This window comes from Salvia splendens, chromosome 2, assembly GCF_004379255.2.
Source record: "Salvia splendens isolate huo1 chromosome 2, SspV2, whole genome shotgun sequence".
NCBI classification, from domain to species: domain Eukaryota; kingdom Viridiplantae; phylum Streptophyta; class Magnoliopsida; order Lamiales; family Lamiaceae; genus Salvia; species Salvia splendens.
Window position 1 is genome coordinate 34,195,507 of NC_056033.1, and position 17,552 is coordinate 34,213,058.

The following is a 17,552-nucleotide window of genomic DNA, read 5'->3' on the forward strand; positions in this document are numbered from 1 at the left end:
TTGCAGTTTTCAATTTTTTTTAGCAACACATCAGTAATCAGTAGTATGATTTCCACTTGTATGTTGCTTATCGATCTTTTGAGGATCCCAACATTAAAAAGTTTCTTTTATATTTATTCTGTTCTATTTAAGATGTCTATATTTCCTCATTGATTTGTATCAATAAAATGTCATATTTTCATGTTTAGAATAAAATTTATTTCTCTTTATTAAAAATATTCATTACGGTATAAAACTTGTTCTAAAGTTCCACTTTATATTCTTGAATGAGACAGGATATATATTTTTGAATAACTGTACTTATATATTTAAAAATATCAAGAAAGTACTATTTAAACAGGATAAGTAAATAATTATATGATACTTGTAATTAGGTGTTTGGTGTGGTCATTGATAAATCATCAAAGTGTTGGATAGAAATATTGATAACATGGAAAAGAGAAATTGACTGAAGAATGCATAAGTTTGGTCACTTGAGTTTTCCTATTTCCACCTCAACATGCACATTGGCTTGAGGGAATACAGAAACAAAAACATAATTGAAAGTTGAAACTGTCAGATTTTGTGCAACTTGTACGTCTTTGATTTGTGGGATGTATATGGACGAAAAGTTATGATTGTTTGATAAATAAGGTACAAATTGGCCTCCATTGAATATTAGTAACTTTAATGATGGAAATTGGAATATATTTCAACAGAAGTTCGAATTAATTTCAACAACATTTTGACCTGGAATACATTTCTATCTAGGCCATAATATTATGGAAAGATTATAAGACACAAACAGACACCAAAGGGGAAAAGGAAAAGGAAAGGTTGATGTAGCAACCATGTTCAGAAAATCAAGAGCTTAAACACAGTTGAACCATAACTGGAAATGAAATTTTTGGCAACAATGGCACAAGCATTCTAGAATGCAGCATTCATGGCTGCTGCGATGTCCCAGTAGCTGGAGCGGTTGGGGCGGCAGGCATCCTGCCTTGAGGTCCTTGATACTGTTGATGGTGTGGTTGATTAGGTGGTTGCACTGGAGGAGGCGGTCCCATGTAGCCATACTGCTGGTAGTATGGAGGGTAAAATTGACCTGGAGAGGGCGCCGTGCTCGGGTAGCCATACTGCTGAGCTTGTTGATGCTGCTGTCCAGAATCACCTCTATTTTCATTAGATGTCGATGACCCGCTGGAAGGCCCCTCTTGAGATGGAATGAGGGCACCCATCCTCTGGGGATCCATAGAAGGATAATATGCCCTCTCATGCTGAGGCAGAGGAGGAATGTTGAAATATGGCACTGGTGGTGGTTGTGTCTGGCCGCCAGGTGGGGGAGCCTGAAGAGGCTGGTTCTGTTGCTGCGATATGACTGCCCTTGGGAGCAACCCACTGTGAGTCACTGCTGCTTGCTGCTTTGCTTCGTCAGAGCCTTCAGAGTCCAGCTTTGGAGCTTGGGGTCTGCCCCACAGCAGCTTCATCCTCAAGCCTTTAATAACTAGTTTGTTGGCAAGTTCCTCAGCTGCTTTCTCAGCACCTTCTCGTGTCGTGTAAGTCACGAAAGCACAGGCCCTCTGGAGAACCATCTTGACTGACTCAATTTCTCCATGTGCGTAGAAGTTGTCCCTTAGATCCTGCTCTGTAATCCTAGCATCAAGCCCTCCCACATAGAGGGTTCTAATGCTCTCATCATCGGGAGGCTCCAAAGAAGGCATCTCCCCGGCCTTGCTCAATAGCTTCATTGCCACTGGATCATTCACTCTGCAATTGTAAGTAACAAGACGGCAACATAGTCAGTATATTAAGAGAAGATAAACTAACCATAGACTAATCCATAGAGCTGGGGAAAAGAGGAATAGAAACAGAGAGTACAAAGGACGAGAGAAGTAAACACTAATATATGCACATCGAAAGAATTCAATTACTATAAGCCAGCACCACAAAGCTGAACAGCAAAAAAATGATACATATGAATATTCAACTTATAGTATATATAAAGGCTTGACAATAATTATATCTTGATACCAACTAGTATAACATATGATGTGGAGTGAACCAGCTGATTTTACTATCCAAAGCTCAAACTATGCAAGGCTGCATGACATATTACCAATTCAAAAGACCAATAAACAGTACGTACAATGTGATATTGTTAGCATTCATGTACAATGATGCATGCATATAGATAAGAAAAAGATCTGTATGTAATAAAATGATTTTAACATACCCGTAGTAGCGATCTTTAATGTTTTGTTGAGACAATTCACCTTCAACAGGCATCTCGTGCCTGTAAGGGCACTCTGGACCTCTTGTACATTGACCACGGACATAGAAACTGCAAACATGAGCTCGGTTTCTCTTGTAATATGGTGTGGTTCTCTGGAGCTTCAAAATAGTATCATTTGGACGAGCCTTTCCAAATGAAGACTCATAATCAATCCCAGCCCTTGTCTGCATATAACTAGTTTTTTAGTTATCGAAAGTGGAGCAAAGAGACAAACTGTAATTTGTAACTATCATACTACTAATCTGAATATAAAAGCACAGTTAAAATCTTCAAGCAGCCTGAGAATGAATGGAAGGAGGCCAAAACTAGCAAACAAGAGACTTTTGGCCCAGCAACATAAGATTTTATGACTTGGGGGCCTTTGTTGATCAAATTGCAAAACTACTAGTACTATATGAGGGTGTTCGGTTTGCAAAATTGTATCCTGGATTAAATAATGTAGTGTGTTTGGTTCATGAGATTCAATCTCACACCTCAATCCTAGATGGAATTAGCCATAGATAATCCCCTATGACTAAAATAATCTCACAACTTAATCCTAGATTATGTGTTGGTATTATTTTATATAGGAAACCGAACACCACCTATATGTACAATAGTTAATTGTAAGCAATCTTGGCACCAAGAAAAGATGCCACAAGCAGCTAAAATGTTGCAGCTCACAAGAGATTGCCCATAAGATGGATTGGCATTTAACTTTCAGGCATTCCCCTAACCAAGTCATTTGAATAGGAAATAGCAGATATTAAACGGTTTTCAATGAGTCCCAAATTGGTGAAAACAATAAAAAAAACAAATTCCAATCAAGATATGAGCATTAAAAGAGTTGGAAGGAAGCACACCTTGCGATCATGCTCCTCTGCAAAGTATTCCCTATTCACATCACTCTTTGGAATGGCATCATTAGAATCAATACTCAGAGCAGTATCACGAACCTGAACAGGTAATCCGTACTCAAGATCCAAAAGGCAAACCTGACAAACATTTTTCAGCTTACTACAAGTTTGGCATATCTCAGATTTCTTGTATCTTGCATCACGACCAGGCCTCCACCTGAACACCGTAAATGGCCGAGTGCAGATCTTACACTCCTTATCATAATCTGCTTTTGTCTGCACCAAAGTGTAAGTATGAGCAAAAAAGTACAAGGGCAATTTTACAATATTCACACTGCAAACAGAAGCCAATCGAAATCACGAACATTTACAAACAAACCATCTACCAAAGAGAATATGTTTCACACAACAGAATATCATACACATCTTAACGCCAGCTCAGATCCTACTTCCACATTAAATCAATCTCTACACGAATAAAACACTCCACAGCCAAAGAGAAAATTGGCAACACGAAACTGTAAACGTACCATTCGGACGTATGGATTGTCGCCAAGGCATGACTCGCATATAATTGGGAAATCAGACCGCTCCCACCCATCGGCTTCCGCGTCCCTCAGCAGTCTGTGTGCCATTCTATCCCGAACTTGAAATTAATTATCCTGAACAGCACAAATAGAAAATGAAATCAGTTAGAACCCTAAGAAATCAAATGAGGCATATAAAAGTACCAATCTTTCCTCAGAACCGAAACCCTAAAATTGCACTCGATGCGTACCTTGTAGTTATTTTTTCACGAAAAGACAAGCTACCGTAAGTGCGAATATAAGGATAGCAAGAAAAGAAGTTGCGTAAGGCGGCGGCTTATGTAGACAGAGTCGGTGTAGGTGCGGCGTCGGGAGGGCGGAGAGAATTCGAGAGGATGGCCGAGAAATGAGAATTCCGCGACTGGCTGGATACTTATTGAGGATTATTAGCCTTAAGGCCGCGTTTGGATATATTTTTTTCTATTTCAAGTTTATTGATGTGTGCCGTATATATACAATCCGACTCTATTTATACAATCCGACTTCACTCAATCAACACATAAGTAATCAATAATATGATTTCTACTTGCATGTTGCTTATAGATATTTTTTTAAGTTTTTTTTTACTCTATTCTATTTAAGATGCCTATATTTCCTCATTGTTTTGTATCAATAAAATGTCATATTTTCATGTTTAGAATAAAATTTATTTCTCTTTACTAAAATTATCCAATTACTTTTATTATAGTTAAAAACTCGTTCTAAAGTCCCACTATATATTATCGAAGAAAAAGATTATCTTGAATGAGACAGTAAATATATTTTAGAATAACTGTACTTAGATTTTAAAAATATCAAGAAAGTGCTACTATTTAAACAGGATAAATAAAAACATTTTGACCTGTAATATATTTCTATCTAGGCCATAATATTATGGAAGATTACAAGAAACAAAGACACCAAACGGGAAAAGGAAAAGAGAAGGTTTATGCTGAAACCATGTTCAGAAAATCAAGAGCTTAAACACAGTTGAACCATAACTGGATATGAAATTTTTGGCAACAATGGCACAAGCATTCTAGAATGCAGCATTCATGACTGCTGTGACGTCCCAGTAGCTGGAGCGGTTGGGGCGGCAAGCATCCTGCCTTGAGTTCCTTGATACTGTTGATGGTGTTGTTGATTAGGTGGTTGCACTGGAGGAGGCGGTCCCATGTAGCCATACTGCTGGTAGTATGGTGGGTAAAATTGACCTGGAGGGGGCGCCGTGCTCGGGTAGCCATACTGCTGAGCTTGTTGATGCTGCTGTCCAGAATCACCTCTATTTTCATTAGATGCCGATGACCCGCTGGAAAGCCCCTCTTGAGATGGAATGAGGGCGCCCATCCTCTGGGGATCCATAGACGGATAATATGCCCTCTCATGCTGAGGCAGAGGAGGAATGTTGAAATACGGCACTGGTGGCGGTTGTGTCTGGCCACCAGGTGGGGTAGCCCGAAGAGGCTGGTTCTGTTGCTGCGATATGACTGCCCTTGGGAGTAACCCACTGTGAGTCACTGCTGCTTGCTGCTTTGCTTCGTCAGAGCCTTCAGAGTCCAGCTTTGGAGCTTGGGGTCTGCCCCACAGCAGCTTCATCCTCAAGCCTTTAATAACTAGTTTGTTGGCAAGTTCCTCAGCTGCTTTCTCAGCACCTTCTCGTGTTGTGTAAGTCACGAAAGCACAGGCCCTCTGGAGAACCATCTTGACAGACTCAATTTCTCCATGTGCATAGAAGTTGTCCCTTAGATCCTGCTCTGTAATCCTAGCATCAAGCCCTCCCACATAAAGGGTTCTAATGCTCTCATCATCAGGAGGCTCCAAAGAAGGCATCTCTCCGGCCTTACTTAATAGCTTCATTGCCACTGGATCATTCACTCTGCAATTGCATGCAACAAGACAGCAACATACTCAGTATATCATGATAAGATAAACTAACTGCAGATTTATACACAGGCCAGATTATAGTACTACTGTTAACCCAAGTCTAAATCACAGATTCTTCCATCAAGCTGGGGAAAAGAGGAACAGAAACAGAGAATACAAAGGATGAGAAGTAAACATCTATGTATCTTCATTCAAAGAGTTTGACAAATGAATATTCAACATATAGTATATACACTAGTACTTATAAAGGCTTAAAAATCACAGCGTGATACCAATAGTATAACATATGATGTGGAGTGAACCAGCTAATTTTACTATCATAACCTCAAAATATGCAAGGCTGCAAGACAATATTACGCACTGAAAGACCAATAAATAGTACACACAGTGCAATATCATTAGCATTCATGTACACAAATGCATGCTATAAATAAGAAAAATATCTTATTATAAGAAAATAATTTTAACATACCCATAGTAGCGATCTTTAATGTTTTGTTGAGACAATTCACCTTCAACAGGCATCTCGTGTCTGTAAGGGCACTCTGGACCTCTTGTACATTGACCACGAACATAGAAACTGCAAACATGAGCCCTGTTTCTCTTGTAATATGGTGTGGTTCTCTGGAGCTTCAAAATAGTATCATTTGGACGAGCCTTCCCAAATGAAGACTCATAATCTATCCCAGCTCTTGCCTGCATTTAACTAGTTTTTCAGTAAAAACAAAAAAAAATTCCAATCAAGATATGTGCATTGAAAGAGTTTGAAGGAAGCATACCTTGCGATCATGCTCCTCTGCAAAGTATTCCCTATTCACATCACTCTTTGGAATGGCATCATTAGAATCAATACTCAGAGCAGTATCGCGAACCTGAACAGGCAATCCATACTCAAGATCCAAAAGGCAAACCTGACAAACATTTTTCAGCTTACTACAAGTTTGGCATATCTCAGACTTCTTGTATCTTGCATCACGACCAGGCCTCCACCTGAACACCGTAAATGGCCGAGTGCAGATCTTACACTCCTTATCATAATCCGCTTTTGTCTGCAGTAAAGTGTAAGTATGAACAAAGCACAGGGGCAATTTAACAATATTCACACTGCAAACAGAACCAAATCGAAATTATGAACATTTACAAACAAGCCATCTACCAAAAAGATTACGTTTCACACAACAGAGTATCATAAACATCTTAACGCCAGCTCAGATCCTACTTCAACATTAAATCAATCTCTACACGCATAAAACAATCCACAGTCAAAGAGAAAATTGGCAACACGAAACTGTAAAAATACCATTCGGACGTATGGATTGTCGCCAAGGCATGACTCGCATATAATTGGGAAATCAGACCGCTCCCATCCATCGGCTTCCGCGTCCCTCAGCAATCTGTGTGCCATTCTAACCCGAACTTGAAATTAATTATCCTGAACAGCACAAATAGAAAATGAAATTAGTTAGAACCCTAAGAAATCAAATGATGCATATAAAGTATCAATCTTGCCTCACAACAGAAACCCTAAATTTGCACTCGATGCGTACCTTGTACTGTAATTGTTTGTAAACAAAAAGACGAGCTGCCGTAGGTGCGAATATAAGGATAGCAAGAAAAGCAGTTGCAGAAGGCGGTGGCTTATGCAGACAGTGTGGGTGGAGGTGCGGCGTCGAGATGGCGGAGAGAATTCGGGAGGATTGGCCGAGAAATAAGAATTCCACGATTGGATACTTATTGAGGTTTATTAGCCTTAAGACCATTGTCATCTGTGGTCTTGTCAAAGAGCACGCATGTGGGTCCGAACCCATTTTTATTACTTTTTTTACTTCATGTTCTTCTCCAAGAGCACAACACTCACTTCATACTCTTCCGCAAAGACATACTCAAGAGTCTCACCATTCCATTATTTAATTTAAATACTTCAATTACTAAAAACATTTCCACGATATTAAAATGCATTAAAAATACTCGGAATACTATTACAAATTACAAAAAAATTAAAAATTACATAATTAAAATCCTAAAAATTAAAAATTACATAATTAAATTCATAAAATAAAAAAATCCACTACTCGTGGCCAAATTTCGCCCAAATGGATGATGAATGTGTGTATTTATATATGATTTTGGAATTAAAATTTTTTAAAAAAATTCAAAAAATGGTAATAAAACAGCTATATTTTTGGGAATCTGAAATTTTTTTTATAAAATTTTTAGTATTATTTTTTATTTTTTTTTAAAAAAGAAAATGAAAATGCCAATAGCCAATAGCCAATAGAAACGCGCCACGTCGCCCTGCTCAGCGGCACAGACGTGCTCGATGTATCGAGTAGAGCCGTGCCGTTGGCAAGAACACAGAGGCGGACATGGGTGCGCCGTGCCAGCGGCACGGACTCCGTCCTTGCGGAAGAGCACCGCTGCGAATGCTCTAAGGCAGCGTTTGGGGGAGTTTTTTTTATCTAGTTGCAAGTTTTCGTGATAGTCTTAGCGGTGTATATATTCTATTACTGTATTGTTTTTTTTTTATTAAAAAACACCGAGTGTTGGCGAGGATTTAGGCAGACCCCCAACCCGTGAATAAGATCAAAATATAACGTTCCAAAACATGAGTCTAGCCCAAAAGTGTCTAAGATCCAAAACAAGAACATGAGGAAGTAAACCGGAGGCTCCCAAGTCGGGGTTCTCCATGCTATCAAAGGTAAACTAGAACCTAAATAAACAAAAGGAAAAAAACAAATGTGAGATAATGAGAACTACCATGAAAACAAGGTCAATCCACATCTCTGCGTCAGAAACGGAAGTTAGGATATCCCAGCTGGTCTATCCTAACAAGCGCCTTTAGATACCGAGGCGCAGAGACTGAATCGTAATACGTCAGGGCAGGGGTCTGGGCCTCCTACCTGCAAGAAAGTCGGCAACACGGTTTCCCTCTCTGTAGATGTGTGAGAATCGAACCTGCCGCTGAGAAGTCATACTCCGGATCAAAGTCATATGATGTCTAAGATCCGCAGAGCCAAGCTATCTAAATGACAACAAGGTAACAAGAGCCGCTGAGTCCAGCTCAATCCAAATGTGTGTAGAGAACTCCATAGCCATCTTCAAACCTCGAACAAGAGCCATAAGCTCCGCCTCAAAGCTCGAAGATGGAGCAACCGGAGAACAGAAGACCTCCATCAGAACCACGAACCAATCCTCCCTTTCCCGCCTCCAATGTCGATATAGAGAAGGCTCCATCAGTGTTCAGCTTCACCCAAGGGGCATCAGAGGGATGCCAATGGACCATGAGCGAACGCAGAACACGCTGTCTAGGTTGGGGTGTGATTCGTTGCTAACTTGCTAACTTATCAATGCAATGTATTAAAAATATCAACACGATGATACTGAAATGTCATAAACTTAAGTTGATATTTTGATACATTATGTTGACATTGATATTAAAATGTCAACACAGTTTATTCAAATATCAACACAAATATGTATTGACATTTTAATGTAATCGTGTTAAAAAAATAATACACTACGCTGATGAGTTAGTAAGTTAACAATTTAAGAAAAGTTAGCATTTTAACGCAACTCGTATTGGGTTGCTCCGCATTATTTATCCCATCCCAACTTAATACTCTTTTAGGGTCATTATCAATCATCACTCAGCCATTCTATATTTCTATTGTATTATATATATATATATATATATATATATATATATATTTTTATATTGCTATTAATAATAAATTGTAACATACATTAAAACATTTATCATGGCATAATTTTGAGAAAACACAAAAACGACTCACTTAAAATATTAAATCACTCAAATAAAAAACTTAATTAAAACAAATGAAATACAAAATTGAAAATACATAATTGATGCTCAAAATAAATGCTAAAAAATAGATGAAGCATATAGATAAATATATAGAGGATGCTTATGACTCGTGTGCTTTGAGCATATGACACACAGTGCAATATCCTCATGTCATCTTACTGCCTTTGAAAGGAATTTTTAAAGATGTTTTAAAATGAGCTATGTATATTCGTCATAATTTGGAAAATGATCAAAACTAGGTAATGATTGAAATTTAGGGTTTAACTGAAATTTTGGGGAATTGGTGTATGGGTGAAAAAAATACTGAAAATCGAATATCCAAATCGAACCAAACTGAAATTTTGAAATTCTGTTCAATTTTTCGATTTGGTTCGATTCAAATGGAAAAAAAACTGAAAAAATGAATTATATTTTAATAATATATTATGATATATTCTATTAATATAATATATTACGTTATTACATTACATTACATTACATTACATTACATTACATTACATTACATTATATATTCTTTTAATATATTCTATATAATATGTATATATATTCTATTAGTAAATAGTAGTATAAAATATAATTTGTATACGTTTTTTTTTGGTTTTGTGAAATTTCATACTCCTATAATTTTAGTTTTTTTATTTTTCGGGTTCTGTTCAATTTGGGGAAAAAATCAAACCGAAATTTAAATGCTTATCCCTAAATTGGAGAATATGTCTTTCTCATCATCTGTGGTGAATAACAACAAATACTAAATAAATAAGAAATTGTAGAAAAAAGAAGAAATTATATGTGAAAGAAAAGAGATTTTTTTTAATGGGTAGAACTATAGCTAATTTGATTTATATTTATTAAGAATAGTATATCTGAATTTTGGTATACTTTTATATTTTTTTAATAATATAAACAAAACATTTATTGACTGATGTTGCGAAAAATGACACAATCTCATCGGTCAATAGAAAGAGTGGATTGAAAGACTGCTTGGACTCATTTTACTAATTGGTAAACCGAGATTTAAGACCATCTTTATCAATGACTTACCATCTCTTACCCCAATTTATATTTTTTTAAAAAAAGAAAAAGAAAAATGAGGAGGTTTCTCTCATGGACAAGGTTGGTTGGTCGGTCGTGTTAATGGGACTTAGTGGTCTCTCCTTCATTTATTTTATTGACCAATGAGGTTGTGTAATTTCTCGCAGCTCATTTGTTAATAAAAATTTGTTTAATATTCAAATATCTTAATATATTTCACTAAATAAAAAATATAAATCATATCAAAATTCATAATTTTTATCCACCATATGTAGAAACCACATTCGATAAAGTTTTATAAAAAAATGTCTATTTTTCTCCACATATAATCCTACTTCTATTTTACAATTCCTCATTATTTTTAGCACTCTCTTTTCGCATTCATTTACCATGGATGATGAGAATGACATATTTTCCAATTCCCAAAATTTCAATTCAAACCAAAAATCCAATCATTTTTAAGATTATGTTCCTAGTTTTGATCATTTTCCAAATTCTGGCAAATATCATAGCTCATTCAAAACATCTCAAAACGAGATGCATAGTGTTTTTGGTTTATTTGTTTTATATTTTAAGTTTGTCATTTTTTTTATAAATTCTACAATAATAAATTTATAAAATGTTATAATATGGAGTATGTAATATTTATAAAAAATAATAGTACTAATTGATGCTTTAATAAGGTGGTTGTGTGGTTGAGTGGTTATTAATAAATGACAAAAAATATTGTATAATTGAGTTAGATGAATATTGAGGATGGAGGGAGATAGTCCAATGATTTACATTCTAAACGTTTATACTTAGTTGTTGGATTTTTCAACGAATGATGTCAACTCATGTGAAATAGAAAAATATAAACAAAAATATTGAGTATAACTAATAGAATATAATAATTATTTTTTGTCATTTTTACTATAAGTATAATGAAGGAAAGGAAAGAAAACATTTACGATGCAAACGATATTTAAAATAATATAATTAATACTAGTAAAATAAAAATACGTAGTACAGTACTAATTATATTGCATAAAGTAGAAAGAAAATATAAAGTTATATAAGTGGGATAAAAAAAACTATACAATTATAAATAAAAGATATTTAAAATAATATAATTAGTGATATAAAATAGAAAATATAAATTATGTTCGCATAAAATATAAAGAATATACTACTACTATAGTAGGTATGATTATGAAAAGAAAATAATTATGAAGTAAAATAAATTTAAAATAATATAATTAGTGATGTAAAATAAAAAATGTAAATTATATTGCATAAAATAGAAAGAATATATAAGAATTATGCGTCAAACTTGCAGCGAACAGACCTTCTTGTCACGCTGGCGAGATCCAATTGCACTACTAAACTCCTGTATAAATCAATGTTTGTATACATAGTAAACATTTCAGATTGATAACTTGAGCTTTGGCCCACTTTCATATTTGAATTTAGGATTTTTGAACCTCTGTCTCAAAATATTTGGTATCGTATCTCACACCATGTCCTTCTATCATTTTTTCCAAATTTATTTTCACAATTACAAAGCTTCATTAACCTTACTAGAATTTATACTCTCATTGTTATTAAATTTTCAAGTGGTTACTCTGAATGCTACTTACAGTTTATTATTTGATTAATAATAATAAAATAAATACTTCCTTCATCCCATTTCCACTTAATTCTCTCTCCAATATTTTCTGAAATCATATGCTTAAAAGAAATGTGTCTCGCTTATAACGGGACATATAGAGTACTGGCAAGACAAAGACATCGATATCTGATGTATAATTGCAAATTTGGCGAAACATGTTCCACAAATAACTAAATAAACGAACACTTTTTGATGACAAGTACACTTAATGAGAGACAAGTTAAGTTTATATGGAAACATTGATAAGTTGCATGGTTGTTGAATAGTCCAATTCCATCTCAACAAAATACCTTAACCTTCAAATCACCCTTCCATCACTCTCTTACTATATCAACCAAATTCTCACTTCCAAGCTAAGATATCTCAAACACTCACTCTTTATTACACTCTTCACAATCCCCAAAATTCTCAAATTTCACATCTCTCTTTTACTCCTAACATGGAAGTCCAACACCAACCCGCCCTCGACCCCGACGACCAAACCACCGCCCCCTTGGCCAACCACCGCTCGAGCGTGAACAGCTCGCGGCCATTCCGGTCGGTCAAGGAGGCTGTGGCTATATTCGGGGAGCGGTTCCTGGCCGGGGAAATCTACTCCCCCAAGACCTTCGCATTCCCCAAGAAAGAGACCCCATTCTTCTCACCGACACCGGAGCACGACCGCCAGCCGCCGCCGCCTCCCAGCGAGGAGGCGCTGGCGGACAGCGTGAAGAAGCTGGAGACGGAGCTGGAGGAGACGGAGCTCTGATACCATGTGAAAAATGGTGAATTCATTTGGATTGCGAAATCTCCATATACTTGCGGATTGTGTAATTCTGAAGCAACGAGGAGTAAATGGAGGCGTCGGAGTTGAGATAATCATCCGGCGAATATGAGAGGAACAGATTGCTCCGAGAGAAACACACCGGCGAAGCATCGGTGGTGGCCAGGGCGGAAAAATGAGCTCTGGAGTACATCAGCGGTGATGAGAACATCACTCTACACCACCAGCGCTTCTCCAATTCATTGGCGACGAGATCCGCCATTGACGACTAATTCCCAACGATCTCAAGCTCTCAATCGAGCAACCGCCATTAATTGAAAAAAATAGAGAAAGAGATAGAGGTAATCAGAGGCGATAGATGCGCAACGGATTGCGCTCTGATACCATGTGAAATTTGGAGAATCGAATTGATGAACAAACATTGGAGAATCGAATTGACGGAGAAGATGAATTGAAAAGAGAAAAGGGGGGAGAAACTACCGATAGAAAAGAGGAGAGAAATCTCTAATAACTACATTTTTATTAATTGGTGACTACAAAAATACAATGAGATGCCTTATATAGGCTGAAAACTAAAGGCTAAACAAACTAATTAATCCTAAACAATACATTTTGATTTTCCAATTTTCACAGAGCTGAAGCTGCTCAAGGACAGGGAGTCCGAGACGGAGGTGGCCCTCGCCTCCCTGAACGCCGAGCTCCACCGAAACATGTCGAAGATGGCGAGGGCGGAGGCGGCCGCGGCAGCAAAGTCCGCGGTGGGGCGGGGGCCTTCGCCGAGCCTGACGCAGGTGCTGAGCGTGGAGGAGGTGAAGATAAATATGTTGCTTGGGGGGAACAAGAAGAACAAGGAGAGGAGAGAGGCGGTGAAGAAGAAGCCTATTATACCGCTCGTCGGAGACTTGTTTTCGAGAAAAAAGAAGTCGTCGTCGTCATCAGCGGCAACTTTGCATAATCCTCTCTATGCGCCTTCTCACCTTCTATGAGTGGTAGCTTCTTCCTATTTTCTGATTTCAGGTAGATTATATTTTAATGTATTATTTTGAATTATGTGAAGGCAAAAATAAAAAAAATAGAGACTGATTGTGGAGTGGATGATGAGATGATTTTGTGGTGTGATCCAAATTAAAGCAGTGGGAGCTTGTTTGTGTATAGTTTTTGATTGGGTAATTGGTAATTGTCTAATGTAATTTTGAATGTTACGACTTCTTTGAGGGCAATTCTTCGTAATTGTATAATGTAATTTAATTAATTCACATTTTTAATTGTATATTTAGTTTTTAATTATGAATTAGTAAACTCTATTTTGAATTAATAACCTTAACTAGCAATTAATCAAGATTTGTGGGTGTGGCGACAACTTTTTTCTTAATTAATTTGACTCACACAAGTTTTTCGGTAAATTTTATTTTAAATATCTATAAAAATGATCATAAAAAATACACTAGTTAAATTAAGTCGTTTCTGCAATACTAATCTATAGGTTACATGTTGTGTTCTGTTAAATCCTCTAAATTATGTCTCACATCGACTTGGTGATGATCCCATCTAATCTATATAAGTGTGGATAACCCTCCCCCTTATGAGGCCTTTTAAGGGGTGAGTGACCAATTTCTTATGGTATCAGAGCGGGCCCAAGTCGATGATGGTTTTCTCTTTATCTCTTATCTACCTCACGAGTGGAAGACCGATGTCCTTTCCGGCCCACATCGATGATGGTTTCTCTTGCATTGCCTACCCACGTGATGGAAGACCGATGTCCTTTCCGGCCCACACGTGAGGGGGCGTGTTAAATTCTCTAAATTCTATCCCACATCGACTTGGTGAAGATCCCATCTAATTTATATAAGTGTGGATAACCCTCACCAGCCTTTTAAGGGGTGAGTGGCCCATTTCTAATATGTTCTTTTTTTTAAAGCCTATTCTCCGTAGCTCATTTGCCTCTTCGATAAGAATTTCAGCCTGCTGTTGTTGGCTGTTGCTGCAGGAAGGGAAGAATGTGTTCAAGTTGTAGACGAGGGGTAGGAGGTATTGCTGGCGACATGGAGCTCACGATTTGAGGTTTACATGAATGATGATTCCATGGAGCAGGTGGTTTTTTGCATTGGCGAGGAAGAAGATGGCCAAGACGTACGATGCAGAGAAAGAGCTCAGAGATCTGCAGAGCTTAGCTTCTTCTCCTAATGGGTGGCAGAGGAGCTGTCGACCCCAGTCCAAGGAAGTTGCTTCCAGCAAACGTGCCGTCCCACCAACCGAAATTGCATTTTAACCATTCATCAAACATGCCACCATCCATATTAATTCTAGGAATATGTAGAATATATTTTACATTTTTGAAGCCCCTCCCTCTAAATATAATCAATTAATCATATTTGTCAATCACTTGATCCTAATATTTACTAGCCTAGCCACATATATGTAAAGACACGCCAATCGCTTCAACCCACCAATTCTTAGATCAATCCTATTTAGATTGTGGTCTAATTGGGCTGGAGATTTATTACAAAACTTTCAACATTGTCAACCACTACATTTCTCGTCAATCTTATTTAGGTTGCGATCTAATTGGGTTGAAATTCTACTGAGTTGAAAAAATTAATCCTAATTTTAAACATTCGGGTTTTAGAGTAGCCCGCCCAGTAAACAATCGGACTGCGCTGATATCCCTATATACATACATTTTCCAATTTTTTCTTGCAATAAATTTATATAAAGAAACGAAGCAATTGCATACACCTACCTATATGACATACGGAAACAAGAGGCACGCTCCGATGCATCTATTCTAATTCAATTTTAGTTTTGACGAACTAATTAAAATCAGGGACTAATTTAAGATTAATAAATTTAAATTGGGATTGAGACACTCTAACTGATGTGGATGCACAATACATCTAGATGTACAAAAATTATACTCAAATATCATACATTAGGCGCGCCATACAATACATTCTACAACATATCATTCACTTTGTTTCAAAGCACCATACATTACATTCTACAACCTTTTTATTACCTCACTCTGTTTCAAATAGTATGATATGATATTCGGGTATAACTTAAATATTACCTTTATCAGACGCACCATACATTACATTCTACAACTTTTTATTACTCACTTTGTGTCTAAAAAACAGTTCGTTTTTGTCCTTTGAATACATCCACAAATATTAAGTTATTTCCAATTATCGGTAATATGATATATCCCACAACATATTACACTTAAAATATTTATTTATTTATTTGTTCTATCATACTCCACGTGATTCTTTACTATCTTTACTGGCAATACATTTATTAATCATTACTTCTAAGATGTGATTATGTATCCACACATATTAAATAAATCAGTTTTGTTAAAATTTCTGTCGCACCACCCATTATATCTATTTTTTAGGGAGTATTTGGTTTAGTGACGATATACAAGATATACTTGTATGATGTTCAAATCCTTTTTCAACCCTACTATATACCAAACTTTGAAGTTTTTAGTTTTTGTAGGCCCGACATAATTTCAACCCAGCCTCTACACAAAAATTGGTGTACAATTTAAACTAAGATAAAACCAAAATAAATAACTATAGGGTAGAAAAATATTGTTGAACTTTTATTCAAATTAATATACTCCTTCTATCCTAAAAAAAATAGTAGACTTGTAAATAAAACGAATTTTAATATAAAATTGGTAAAATAAGATAAAGAAAAGATAATGGAGGAAGTGTTAGTGGATCATGAGATTCACATTATAAATAATATTGTATGATTATTATTGTTAAAACTTTTTTTCATATTTACACTTGATCTAATTTTGAGTGATGTTCTCAAAATGATAAAACTAATCTATTTTTTTAGGACGAAAAGAGTATAGTACTAACGGGAATTTGGTGAGTCATGAATGAATGAAATAGTAACTTGAGCTTGAGTTACTTCAGAGACGAATGCTACACACCAGTCACCACAAGCTACATGGTAGAACAGGACTATGGAATTAATCAAGACTCAAATCCAAAATACTACGGAGTAGGAGTAGTATTTTTAGTAGGAGTACTACTACAAAATATTTAGGCCAAAAAAAAATAGTGAACTAGTTATACAAAAATAGTTTAAAATATAATCAACAACAACAAAAAATAATACTTAGAATTAACGAAACAACAAAGCAATTGTCGAGCATAAACAAAAAGTCTGAAGCAAATAAACAACATACATCAGGACATTATCCGTCAATCCTTATCTACCAAAGAGTAGTAGTCAGTCTTACTGCAACTCTAACCTGAATAAGAAGTTCCAATAATAATCCCAAAATAATTATCAGGTGTCAAATATCTAAGTATAAAATGCAAATCATATATATTGGGCGCGGACTATCCTTATATATTAGGTGTCTGTTACGGACGTGCTCCGCAACGAGACCAGTTATCAAACTTCTCGTATGGATTTGGCGATCTGACCTTCGAAGTTCTCGAAAGATAGACCTCGAATTGCTGATTTTCGGACGTTCTCCGACGAACAACAATTAGGAAACGAAAGATAATATTCTTGTTGCTCCAGATAAGTTTAGGGAAAATATTATATTCATTGAATGATTGATTACAATGATATAATCTCTCCTATTTATAATACTAGAATACTATTCCCCAAACTTAATGAACAAGAAATAAATATCTAAACAAATATAGGAAAGATATGGTGAATAAAAGAAAACTAAATAATTGGAAGATC

General features: G+C 36.3%; 2 protein-coding genes across 3 annotated transcripts; both read right to left on the reverse strand.

Annotated features, from left to right (window-relative positions):
* Positions 1-670: 670 nt before the first annotated feature.
* On the reverse strand, positions 671-4,088 carry LOC121792343 (zinc finger CCCH domain-containing protein 40-like). The gene is made up of 5 exons (XM_042190246.1): positions 3,887-4,088; positions 3,639-3,770; positions 3,115-3,384; positions 2,213-2,436; positions 671-1,746 (listed from the first exon to the last, which is right to left on the reverse strand). The coding sequence occupies exons 2-5, from the start codon at positions 3,741-3,743 to the stop codon at positions 924-926; spliced, it is 1,422 nt and encodes a 473-aa protein (XP_042046180.1). The 5' UTR covers positions 3,744-3,770; positions 3,887-4,088; the 3' UTR covers positions 671-923.
* Positions 4,089-4,517: 429 nt separating this feature from the next.
* On the reverse strand, positions 4,518-7,283 carry LOC121792344 (zinc finger CCCH domain-containing protein 40-like). 2 transcript variants are annotated; one of them, XM_042190247.1, is made up of 5 exons: positions 7,106-7,283; positions 6,859-6,990; positions 6,338-6,662; positions 6,031-6,254; positions 4,518-5,550 (listed from the first exon to the last, which is right to left on the reverse strand). In XM_042190247.1, the coding sequence occupies exons 2-5, from the start codon at positions 6,927-6,929 to the stop codon at positions 4,728-4,730; spliced, it is 1,443 nt and encodes a 480-aa protein (XP_042046181.1). In that variant the 5' UTR covers positions 6,930-6,990; positions 7,106-7,283; the 3' UTR covers positions 4,518-4,727. The 2 variants fall into 2 exon arrangements, with proteins under 2 accessions (XP_042046181.1, XP_042046182.1); XM_042190248.1 differs by having other exon boundaries at positions 6,338-6,607; positions 7,106-7,282.
* Between the last annotated feature and the right edge of the window lie 10,269 nt (positions 7,284-17,552).